This window comes from Pteropus medius, unplaced genomic scaffold (assembly GCF_902729225.1).
Source record: "Pteropus medius unplaced genomic scaffold, Ma_sr-lr_union100, whole genome shotgun sequence".
In the NCBI taxonomy this organism is placed as follows: domain Eukaryota; kingdom Metazoa; phylum Chordata; class Mammalia; order Chiroptera; family Pteropodidae; genus Pteropus; species Pteropus medius.
Genome location: NW_024346771.1, coordinates 8786605 through 8798942, shown reverse-complemented (window position 1 = coordinate 8798942; position 12338 = coordinate 8786605). Strand labels below are relative to the sequence as shown.

At 35.2% G+C, this 12338-nt stretch overlaps 1 protein-coding gene across 9 annotated transcripts in view; it reads right to left on the bottom strand.

Annotated features, from left to right (window-relative positions):
* Positions 1 to 12338, bottom strand: part of CLASP1 (cytoplasmic linker associated protein 1) — a 244102-nt gene that overhangs the window by 78994 nt on the left and 152770 nt on the right. For 8 of the 9 annotated variants that reach the window (XM_039876508.1, XM_039876514.1, XM_039876515.1 and 5 more), the window contains 2 exons: positions 11567 to 11674; positions 7511 to 7678 (listed from right to left, as the gene is read on the bottom strand). In XM_039876508.1, the coding sequence (XP_039732442.1) occupies positions 7511 to 7678; positions 11567 to 11674 (276 nt within the window). Of the gene's footprint in view, positions 1 to 1739; positions 1848 to 7510; positions 7679 to 11566; positions 11675 to 12338 lie in introns of all 9 variants that reach the window. The other variant, XM_039876517.1, reaches the window with a different exon arrangement.

Here is a 12338-nt window from a genome sequence, read left to right as displayed (position 1 = left end):
AAAGGCTGCTTCCACGGACAATAACAACAACACCAGTACATGTATGAAATAAAAAGGTTAAATTGCCTCTAAGAGACAAAGGGACCAGTAAACAGATTGAATTGTTCTTTACTATAATAAGTCGTTTGAAAGGTCAGCTAGCAAGCAAGATGCACAGATATACGGCCTTAACTTAAAAGAAAAAATCAGCAGTTCATTCAGAAAAAAAAAAAAATCACCACCATTGATTTGTTGAGAATTCTGATCTAAAGCTTCACACTGCTGTGGAAGAGCTGATGTGTACCGGGTTAACTGTCCCATTTAGCTTCTCATGCCAATCAGGTAAAATACCTCACAAAGGCATCTTCTCACTAAGTCAAGTGAATCAACCAGCAAGGCTTCCGCATCTATTATCTGCTCTTCCTTAAAACTTCATAAAGGACAATGGGTTATAAAATACTATATCTAGATTCTGATTACTAATTCTGATTGGGAAAAAAGATATAGAAAAGAGATGTATGACATTAGAAGGCAACAGAAATAAATATTGAGACCTTATGCTTTGACATTTTTATATTTGAAAGACCAGTTACATACTTAGAATGAAATAACAGACTGCTGCAGTCCACAGTTCCATAGAATAACTTCAAGCCTAGGTCTAATGATGACTACCTCTTATGCTTATCAAGAGGAATGTATACAGCTGTATAGCAGTTAATATGCGAAATAACAAAGACACAAGTACTGAAGAATACAAAATACTTTTATGTGAAAGTATGTGTTGACAGATGTCTTTGTGGATTAAGAATTTGCACTATGTAAAAAAGTAATTTATATGTCCATTTTAGAAAAAAGTAAAACTATTAAAACTAAAAAGAAAAGGTAAATAATATATCCCATAAAGGATACGTTTCTGTCTTGTTTTTCCTGAATCCTTGAAACTCTTAAAATACAAATTCTGAGAGGGGTGGAGGACAGAGCAGCCCCAACTGGCGCCTGACTGATGGTCTGAGGTACAGTACTTACAACAACTTATGGCAACCAAATTTTTTGTCCTGGGTTGTCATCAGGTCACAGACATTATTAATTAGCCTATTGAGCCCAGGAAGAATGAAAATCTCTAACAATGAATTTCATGAAGTTTTTTGCATTGTGTTGTACACCTAAGCAATTTATCACTGCTTTAAAGAAAGCTTTGAAATGACCTGTTTAACAAAAACATGGCTAACATCTTCATTCACGCTGCTTTTTAGATTAACGTTATCATCCCTAAACTAAGAACACTTAAGTGTCCTACACATTATCATGATTTTACGTTTTTTTCCTTCTTTGAATTAAATCATATACAATCTAATCTCTGGTAAAATTAAACAAATTGTAGAAATTCAATGAGGGAGGATAAACTCTACATTAACTCTACTTTTAAAAAGCAATTAACTTTGGCTGAGCTTCATCTTACGTTAGAAATTACCAGACAGATAGGCTTCCTGGCAACAAGTGATCATAAAAGACAATAGCACAGAGTGAAGTGGTGCTTTATTCCTCTAATATATAAAAACTAGAAATGGCCAAAATTCAAGCATGCAGAGGGGGACAACAAAGGGTAACTAAGGAAAAGGAAAGAAAGAAGAAAGGATCACAAGGACAGTAGAGCAGTAGAGGAGGAAAAGCAGGTCATTCCACCTAGCAGTGTCTGGGACAAGCATTTGGAGCAGGGAAAGGACTCTTTGCTCCGAGAGCCAGCGCCTACATGTACTCACCAAGTGGAGGGAAGCCCCGAGCAGGGCTTGTATCTCGGCTGCTCTCACGGCTGGTATCGCGGCTGCACCCCTGACTCATGCTGGGTCGAGGGATACGGCTGCTCCGTGCTAGTGTGCAGCATGAGGGGTTTCAGAGAAGGTGAACAAGTTTAATGAAGACAGAAAAACTCATAAAACGTCAGTCACATTCCGTTAATGTAATCATGACATTGTCCATGCAAAGGGTTCTGATGACTGAGCACCTATCCCTGCTGCGGTCTCACTGACTGACGTGCCAACAGAAGGTCTGAATAATGCCTCAGAAAGCTGTGAATTTTAGTGTGAAGGTAAAATAACACCTAAATGTAAGAAATGAAAAGAAAGCTTTCCAAAGAGCAAAATGGCATCAGAAAATACAAGATTGAAAGCCTTTTAGAAATGACTAGTTTTTATAGTTTTAGCAAACTTTTCGAGAGAATAAAAGACCAAAGCCATTTTCATATACGCTGGGTTCTTAGAAAGATAAACTGAAATTTTAAAAATAGAATAAAGGCTCTGGTCACTGAAATCCACAAACTTACCTAATTAAAAGAGGGTTCACTTCTCCCAGCCTGGCCTTCTTTACAAAGAGAAATCATAAGGTCTGACACAGCTAGAGAACCTGTTCACTTTGAGAAAGTGTGCAGATGCTTCGAACATATTTAATTGACTAAAAAAACAGACGTAGAGTTGGGGTTGCTATCCTTTTATTTACTGGTCCAAACATTTAATTCCTTTTTCTAGGAGAATCCAAAAATTTGCCCATGGTCCCTACTCAAACACCTTCAGTTATCCAGCTTTACGTGAGTCTAATAGTACATGGACTGATAATCTCAATTTTCATGTTAAAAGATCCCTCCACTGACCTGAGAACAGCCAATTACTTTATGAATATCTGTGGATAATTTTATTATACTCACGTTATAAAAATGGAGAACACAGTCACATAAATAGTCTAAGGTCTAATATAACTTGACCATAAAAACTCAGAAAAGACCATGATGCCCTGCCCACAACCCCTGTCCCAATTTAATCTTGAGAAAACAGAAATTCAGTACTGGCAAAATACTTAGAAACAACTTGGCACTGAATGCCACCAACATAATAGCTGACTGGGACAACAGGCATTTCCATCGTGAGAGAATCTATTACTTCTGGACTAGACAGAATTTTTTTTTCCCAGAAATTTTGTAAAAAATAAACTTGATTCACTGATGTAAAAACGTGGCTATGTTTACGTCAGTGAATCGGTGAGCACAGTCCATTATTTTAGACCAAAGACAGATCTATCATACGGCCAAACCATAACAAGAATGTCTTACAAACCAGAATCGTGACTACCCACTCCCCACTCCCCCAAATAAAGAAAGAAAAATACAAAAGTAAAAAACCAAAGCAGCTCCCAACTGTGGTCTTTCTCAGGAGTAGAGTTGAATTAGAACCTAAACACATATCAGTGACGTCCAAAGGCGTAGGTCTACACTGGCCAACAAGGAAAGGTCAAGCACAGGAACGCAACCTAAGTGTTAGTCAAAAAAGGGCCGCATTTGGAATTCTCTAGTAATTCCTAAATTCTCCTTCATTTTTCATAGTGACATAGAAGCACTGAGTTTCTACTCAAAGTAGCCGTGACTATTTAATGAGCATTTTTTATAACATTTTAAACAGCTCCTACTATGAGCGCAAAAACAGCAGGTGCTGAATTAAACCCTTAAAAGACTAGGGCATCTACTGACCTCATCAATATAAAAGAAGATGCCTGGAACCCACAGAGCAACACTGCTTGTCCTTGCAGGGTCAATACCACTGCTTATCCTTGCAGGGTGAATACCATATCTAACTTATGAGACGACCCCCCAGTGCCACGCTAACTTGCTGGTTCAGCCACTTAGCCTCTCCGGTCTCAGACTCCCCTTAGGAAGATTAAGAAGAAAGTATCACCATCATTTAAAAGAAAAGATACTGTGAGATAAGGTACATGTGGTTAAGTACTCCTGACTTTCCTGAAGAAAGACATACATGAAAATCTTTTCTATTTCACTGCCTACTCCAAAGCAAATAACCAAAAGCAATAAAAACAGTCCTGATAATTTTTAACATATGTGCCTGCTTAATTGAGCATTTTCTTATAGTTTTTGCCTATAATTTTTACACAGCTTCCATTCCCTTCCTTAAATTAACATACGTGCTACAGCAATGGAAAATCTCTGCTCTCTTCCTGAGCTGAGATTGCTTTGTGAAGACAATAAAGGTATGAAAAGGGATAAATAGATATGATCTGAACTAACAATAATCATAATTCTTAACATGGTTTACCTTTCTAGCATTTCACCCAAAGTTCATTCACCCATTTGTGCTGACTGGGTCCTTTAATATTTGGCTAATAGTAACATACAGAAAAAGAATTGTTTACAATCTTTTTTTAAAAAAACTGCCCATATAGTTGCTAGTTCTAATGTTGGATAACTTAAAACACAAGAGGAAAAAATACTCACTTATAATACCACTTCCAAAGACCAATCTACAAGGATTTAAAATAAGTACATAAATAAATGATTTTTACAAAGATTAATTAATTAGGTAGTCAAAACTAAAAACCAATATATCAAATCAACTTGTCTCTACTGAGTGCCAAAACTGAACATTCTATGCAATAATATGTTGTGGAGGAGAAGGCATAACAGAGGAGGAAGAGATGATGAAAACATATATGTTGTTTGAACTTCCTAAAAGCAGTACTCTAAGGTAGCCCTGGAGTCTTGTGCTTACACGAAATGCTGAGAAACCTTAAAAACCATTTGAATGGTTTTCATTTCTTGAAAGACATTTTTAAGGAAGGACCCTACCAGATCTTAATTAAGTACAAGAGGAATGGCGAAAAGTACCAGAAGTTAAAACATAAAATGTCTCTCTAGTCTGGATAGTTTCATATTTTGGTCTTGTACAAAGTAATCTAATTTAACTGCTAAAATTGATTATTAATTTTTAATTCTTTCAAACTATTTTAAACCAGAAAATCTAACAATATTTTAAATGCATATCCATAGAATGTAAGCTGCAAAAAGTCAAATGCTTTTTATAGCCTTTTCAATAGATGCAGAGGGGAACCAAAGGCAAATTTCAAAAGATAGTTGCTATAAATGCTAGCTATTTATGTGATTTTATTATTTGTCAAAGATAGAATAAAACACAAAATTGAAACAACTTACAAAGAGTATATTCTTCTATTTGGTTAAAAAGTTTATGAAGAAATCAACCACCAAGAAAAAAAGAGTAGCTTTGGCATGATTTTTATCACAGATGAGAAATTTAGTTAAGAAATATTATTTCAAACAAACGAAAAAGGTATAGTTGAAACATAATTTGTAGATAACTACATTAACTCTCAGTACAAATTCTAAGACTAGTTTAGCTATAACTAAAACTATTAATTGGTATGGGGATTATAGAAAATATTCTTAAAAGATGCTCCCTCTTTATTTGAATATTTATACTCAAAGTTGCTATACAATGAACCAAATGTTTAGTCACATAGACATATACCCAGTATATACTAAATGATTATAGAAATATACAATCTATTTCTAAAAAATGCTAATATACCTGACACCCTATAAAATGGAATCTCTAAGATTACCATAGGAAGAAATGGAAAGATATATTTTATTCATATATATATATACGTATATATATATCTTTATATCTGTATACATGTGTATATTCTCAAAATATGAAGAAATTTAAATAAAATATCGTCTTTAATCAGACTTATTTTTATGACCTCAAAGCTTGACATATAACTAATCCTCATAATGAGCATCAAGGAAATAACATTCTTCAAAATAATGTTTCAAATAAGAACTCTTTGGAAAGGAACAGGCTCTTATTTAGCTCTTACTGCTGGGTGATGTTTCATAGCACCTCTTTTAAAAGCTTATTAAATGTGGTCTTTTCAGCTATGTACAACATAAACTTCATAGTTAAGGCCATGGAATACCAGGTCCTAGAGTTGTTATATAACTAAAATTCATTTATTTTCCAATTTCAAGAAGGTAAAAATGGCATCTTTAATAAATATACAGAAAGTAAAATCTCCAGAAAGAAAAGAATTTTTAAAAGCATGAAACTAATCTGGATTGCCAAGACACATCCTATAACTTCTATGGAAAAGGAAAGCTAAAACCTCACACCCAGACTGGAAATCAAATGCATTTTACAAACAAAACCAGATCCAAACACACACATGTTACAGCACCAAATTTGAAATTTAGATATTCCTGTCATGATATTTTCTCTGGTTGTATTCACATTCCTCATTATTATTACTGGATCCAAATAACTTGTCAGCACCATGCTACTAATGCCAATGTAAAGTTAGTATTATGCAGAATTAACAAAACCACTGGTTACATTTTTCATTTGCTTTGGGAATGTTAGTCTAACCAAATTCTATCCATTCTTCTTCTTAAATATATGTCCCTGCTTTCTCGTAGCTCAGGCAGCCTTCAAGGACTTTCACGAGCTGGACCCTACCAGTCTCTCCGCCCTCATTTCCTACTCTGCTCTGAAAAAACTTTCTTTGCTGTAGCCAAATGAATTACTAGTGGTTCCCAGATGCATTATGCTCCCTCTGTCATCTGACTGCTTCTGCACATTCTCCTCTCTGCCCTAGACCCCTAGCTAATCCCACCTTACACTTCATGAAAACAAGATCTATTCTGGGGAGCCTCTCCAAGCAGGAAATCTGGGAGGAGTGGGGCAGAAGGATCTCAAAACATTCCTTTTCTATGGTCTCAGAACACCCTGTCCCAGTATTTGTCACGATGTATACATTTTCGTCTCTACGACTGCAAGCTCTTTGAAGCCAGAAACTAAATCTATTTCATTTATCTTCTAATCCTAAAGTCTAACAAAGCACCTAGTACATCACAGTAAACATTCAAGTAAAAGTTGTTGAAGAGATACACGAATAAATGAGAAACACAAACCAGTTAGACTAAAGAACACAGTACTCTGATTTCGCATCAATAGATTTTTACTCTTAGAAAGTAGGTAAAAATAAAGGGAAACTATTGATATAGATTTTTTCATTGTATATCACAAAAGATTTCTACGTTTTATATTTAAAAAGTAGCATGTTAATTAGATTTTAATAGAGGTAAAGGTCTTTTAAGCTGCTGAAAGCAATTTGTATAATTCTACACAGAAAAATAGTATTATATATTTGGTTTTCGTCTATTCCTAGTTTTCATATTTAAACAATTCCATGTTAAAAGTAACTACACATATTCTTTGACAAGTTTCACCAATTAGGTTAGAGAAGATCAGAATCAAAATAAATGTGGACCCTACAAACTGCTTTTGAAAATTTAATACAGGTTAATGATTATTTAGTGCTATTCAGTAAAAGAAAAATGAAAAACAATATTGCTTCTAATAGTAAATTAAAATATCCTGCCCATTTCCCCAATGCTAATATTTTATAAAATGACTCTAAAAGGCAAAAATCCCATAATGATGCAATTCTTTCTCATCAATTTGAATGGTAAGCCCCATCCATTTTTCAGTTATAAGTGAAACCTGAACAAACTATGATCTATAAAAAGCACAAATTGAAATGTCATAAAACAGGGAAAAATGACCTCTTCAGTTCAAAATTAGATCTCTATTTCCTGCATTAGAAAAATTCATTAGATTATAATTGAAATTAGCCAAGATGGGAATGGTGTTCCAAGGTCTTTGAAAATCCTTACCTAATCCTATTCGGTTTGGACTTGTTTCTCGGCTACATCCCTGACTTCTGGGAATCTTGCTTCGTTTTTCTGAAGATGATGTCACAGGTGGGCCTCTTGAGGAACCCCCAGCAAGGCCACTATAACCACTTCCCAACAATTTCCCTGGGGAACTTGATCGGCTGCCAGCTAAAAATGAAGCAAAACAAAATTGAATAATGGATATAATCAAGGAATAAAATTGTAGTAATTTCAGAAGCCAGTTTACACATTAATTTACATCAAATAGTAAGAGAATTTTATGTGAAAACAGCGTTGTAGTTGGTGATAGGATTAATTTTTTAAAAACACAGTAGCATAAAAGAACATCAAATTATCATAAAAGAATGTCTGTACGTAGAGAATTACTGGTGGAACACTACAAAAATGACTGCAAAATTTCTGATTCAAAAGTGCAGGCTGAAAACAAGCAGCCTCCCTGTAACTGCTGAAAGAACAGAAATATAACAAAAATTTCTTAAACATTAGTGATAGAAAAATGGATCCAAAAAAACTCCATTAACCTAACAAAGGGAAGAGAGAAGGGGGATGAAATAACAAGAAACATAAAAATAATAAAAATCACAGAATAAGATGGGAGGACTAAGCTCAAACATATCGATAATCATAATAAATATGGCTAGATTAAACTATTAAAAGACAAAGATTCTTGGATTGTTTTTTTAAAAAAAATGAAATCCAACTGTATGTTGTTTATAAGAGAAAAACAATATACCTAAAATAAAATAGAATAAAACACAACATCAAGAACAAAGTATTCTAATACAAGAATTGTCCATGAAGACATAATAACCATGAACCTTTATGCTCCAAATAACATAGCTTTAAACTATAAAACATAAAAATAACAAAAATATAGGAAGATATTGAAAAGGTCATAATTATATATCTCAGAAAGGCTAATAATTAATAAAAGACTATTAATTATTGACAAAGCAAGCAGTCAAGATTATAGATATGTATAAACACACCTCCCACAAACACACGTGTACATCTCAAAAAACAAAATGCACATCCTTTTCACCTTTCCACACAAGTATTACAAAAACTAAGTGTATACTAAGCCTCAAAGGAAATCTCATAAATCTACAACAGTAGAAATTATATAAGCCACATTGCCTGAAATGTTTGTTTTTAAAAATTAAAAACAAACAATATGGTGAGTAATATTTTTATAGCTAAGTGGCCAGATACCTAAATAAACCATTTCTTGAGGGACAAAATTAGAAAAAACAGCAAAATTTTAAGGATTATACCAATACACCTGAATGGCAGTCATTTACCTAGATCATTCCCTTAAGCAGACAAGGTAATAAAATTCTAATACGTAAAGTGCACACTATTATTTACCAGAGACCTTTGAAATAACACTTAACTAAAAATTAAACACACACGCACACACACACCCATCATTCAAATAAATTACTACTTACAAAAATTCGTACTCTATAATTTTTAACTACAACTTAAAGTAAAATTCATTGTAAAAAACACCAATACAAATTACCATGAAGAACCCACCTCATGGTCTATTAATTTCGCCCATAACATTTGAGCACACAAATAAACTATTTAGTATTAAGCTGTATAAAACAAGAAAAGAAATCCATTTCAAACTCTAAAATGTGAACATATAGGAAAAAAAGCAGAAAGATTAACTAAGCTTATAATAAAGAGAAAAATTAATATTGTGCAAGGAATATGGGGTAAGGGAGAATGCCAAAAAAATAAATAAATAAAGCAAGAAGGGAAATGGCTTACCACCAGCAGGATTAGCAGATCTGGATCCTTGATTATGAGAGCAGACCAAAGAACGGGCAAAAAGTGGATTAAAAGACAATAACACAATACAGAAGGTCAGCATGCAAACACAACACAAATGTCTTTCTTCACAAACACATTAACAAAATAGCTATTTTTTTTCTAGGTCTTGATCCTCCTAGTCAACTTTTGTACTTATTTTAATTTATACATATCACACTATATTAGCATTTGTTTCTAATCTGTTCATGAAACACTTAAAAACATTAATGTGCCAGGCATGGCACAGGAGGTGCAGAGTAGAGTAAGACAAAGGCCTTACCCTCCAGGAGCACATCTACTCTCTAGCTCCTAGCAACCTGAGAAGTGATGATTGTATCTTACTAATTTGTGTATCACTACCACCTTTAAAAGGACTCACCACCATAGAAAGTGCTCAATAAACATTAATGAATTGAAAGGAGCTGCTATTAACTAATTTCACCTAAATGCCCTATGCCAAATCCTCAAATATTTAAATATTAATCCTCAAATCCTTAAATCCTCAAATGTTTAAATCTTCAAATATTTAAAATATGCCAACTGTTAAGGGCCCTAAATCTAATATTAACAAAATCTACTATTAAACCATGACTGAATGCTAGTATATCTACATTTATAAAATATGTAAATATGCTCATAGTTACCTCTTACTAAAATAATTTTGAACTTATATGCATAAATTTGTGATCCAGGCTTGATTATTTGTTGATGTTGTCTCCCTTCCTGTGAATGGAATTTGGCGAGTAAAGTAAAACTTAAGAGTTTTTAAAGTGCAGCCCTAAGGTGGGGAGCAGTATCTTCATAAGACTGAAGAATTAAAGCTCTATCATCACTGCATCCCACTCTGGAAGGGCCGTTAAACTTCACCACCTCCTAAGCAGAGGACCTAGCTGGGGGCAAGGACCACGTAGAAGCCAATACCAGCACACACCAGACATAAATGAAGAAATGTAAAACACTGTTCAACCCTCACTTTCTAAGAAAGGCAATAACACTGAACGGCTAAACAGTTAAGCATTTTTTATGTTCAGTATGTTGAGACCCAATCTCAACATACTGAAGTTGAAAGAAGAGGGACCAAGGCTAGAATACTATATCCGTTTGTGACTCCAGGCATCACTAAGAGTCAACAGAATAACCAGAGCCAGGATATTGTTCCCCAGGTTCTAGAAGCTTCTGGGCCACACCTGCACAACCTGTGTAGTGTTGTGCAGAAGCATGGGCTTCTCTGTCAGACAAGCCTGGGTTCTGTAGCCTCACTGAAGGCAGCAATACGACTGACCTTGCACTTTCCTTACAGAAAGGATAGAAACTCGTTTAACCTAAGGACTACAGTTATCAAAGGGACATGGAAAGGTATCTAAATTCAGAAGGAGCTGAGAAAGGCATTCTAAATACTAAGAGACAACCTAAGGTTCGGCCACAGACTAAGTACTCTACACAAGAGGGCGGACACACATCAGCCAAAGAGTGCCGCGGTGAGGGGGCGCGTTTTGCTCCTGGGACCAGGGAACTTCTCCACCATGCTCACTGTGCCCAGGAGAACTCTCACACCTAGCTCCACTCTACATGCACTGAGAGGGAGCAGGGGACTCAAAGTCATGTGGGGCTGGGAACTGAGACACCAGAGATGAATCCTAAGAATGGTAAAAATACATTCGTTCCATCTGTGGCTGCTTTTGTTGCTCAGGCTAACAAACCAAATGACTCAACATATACAGAGAAGCAATAATGGAGGCAAGGGCAGCTGTGCAAAGCCAAGAGCCCACACTGGCAAGAAAAAAGGAGCAGGCTGCGATGTTAGAACAGAGGGTTAGAGGGGAGAGCTTTTAATGGATTTACTTATAACCCCTGGAAAGAGAATTCAGCATTAACAGTCATCTCCCCAGATACTGCTCTTAAATTACATCGAAAACATTGTTTATCAATAGAAAAATGAATCATAGTCCAGGTATGTTTCAACTGGAGAGGCTTGAGGAGAGAGAGAGAAGTACATTTTAATGTTTAATGCTTAATGAGAAGAAATTTAAGTCACCTGGACGGGAGACAAAAGTACACTTGAATACTCCCATTTTGTGAGCTTACCCAACAAACATCAACATTACTTACAATATCTTAGAGTCACAGAAATGTGTTTTTCCCTGAAGTCAATAAAAATACTGTAAAATTTTCAACTGTAAAACTAAAACAGAGAGCATAAAATATACTTCTTACGCTGGGACTGTGAAACCACTTTAGCGCGACTGCGGCCTCGACTATCAGAAGGTAAAGAGGCGACATTGGTGGCACTCCCAGAGTTTTGCCGTCTTGTGCGAATCCGACCTGGAGGATACAGCAAAAACAGTGTTTCCATGGGTTTTCAGTTAAGTGCGACCTACACAAAAGAACTTACACATGAGCAATGGACACTGACTGGCCACCTACAGGGAGAGCAAGTCTTCCCCACGTGATCCTAACACGTTTCCCCAGGTGCACATGCACCTGATCTGTGCACACGATCTGCATACAAGAATTCAACAGGTACCTTAGGAACTCCTGAGAACGACTCATGAACTTATCAGATGCTTATGTTTCAATCATTTTAGCATATATTTTCAGATGAGGAAGTGATATCCATTTGAAGATTTGTTTTCCCCACATTTTTTTCAGATTAAATTCTCTACTTTTTATTGTTTACAAAGCTGTCAACTTTCCAGAAACAGAAATGAAAATATTAGCTGTCATCTTAAGAAAAATAACTTTAGAAAAAAAAGAGTAAATGCAAAATACTCAGCAATCAACAAAAGCTTCAGCACCCTGGAGAGTAAATGTGCTTTTTGATAGGTAATGTTAAACTTCTATTTTAAAGCCATATATGCCAATAAATTTCTAGGCTGATAAAAAGAATCAATATTAGGAGTACCTAGAGAAATGATGACCTAAAAACAATGCAAAAAAAAAAAAATGCAATGCTGTAGATATTTATGAAAAGAATCTGCCACTCTAA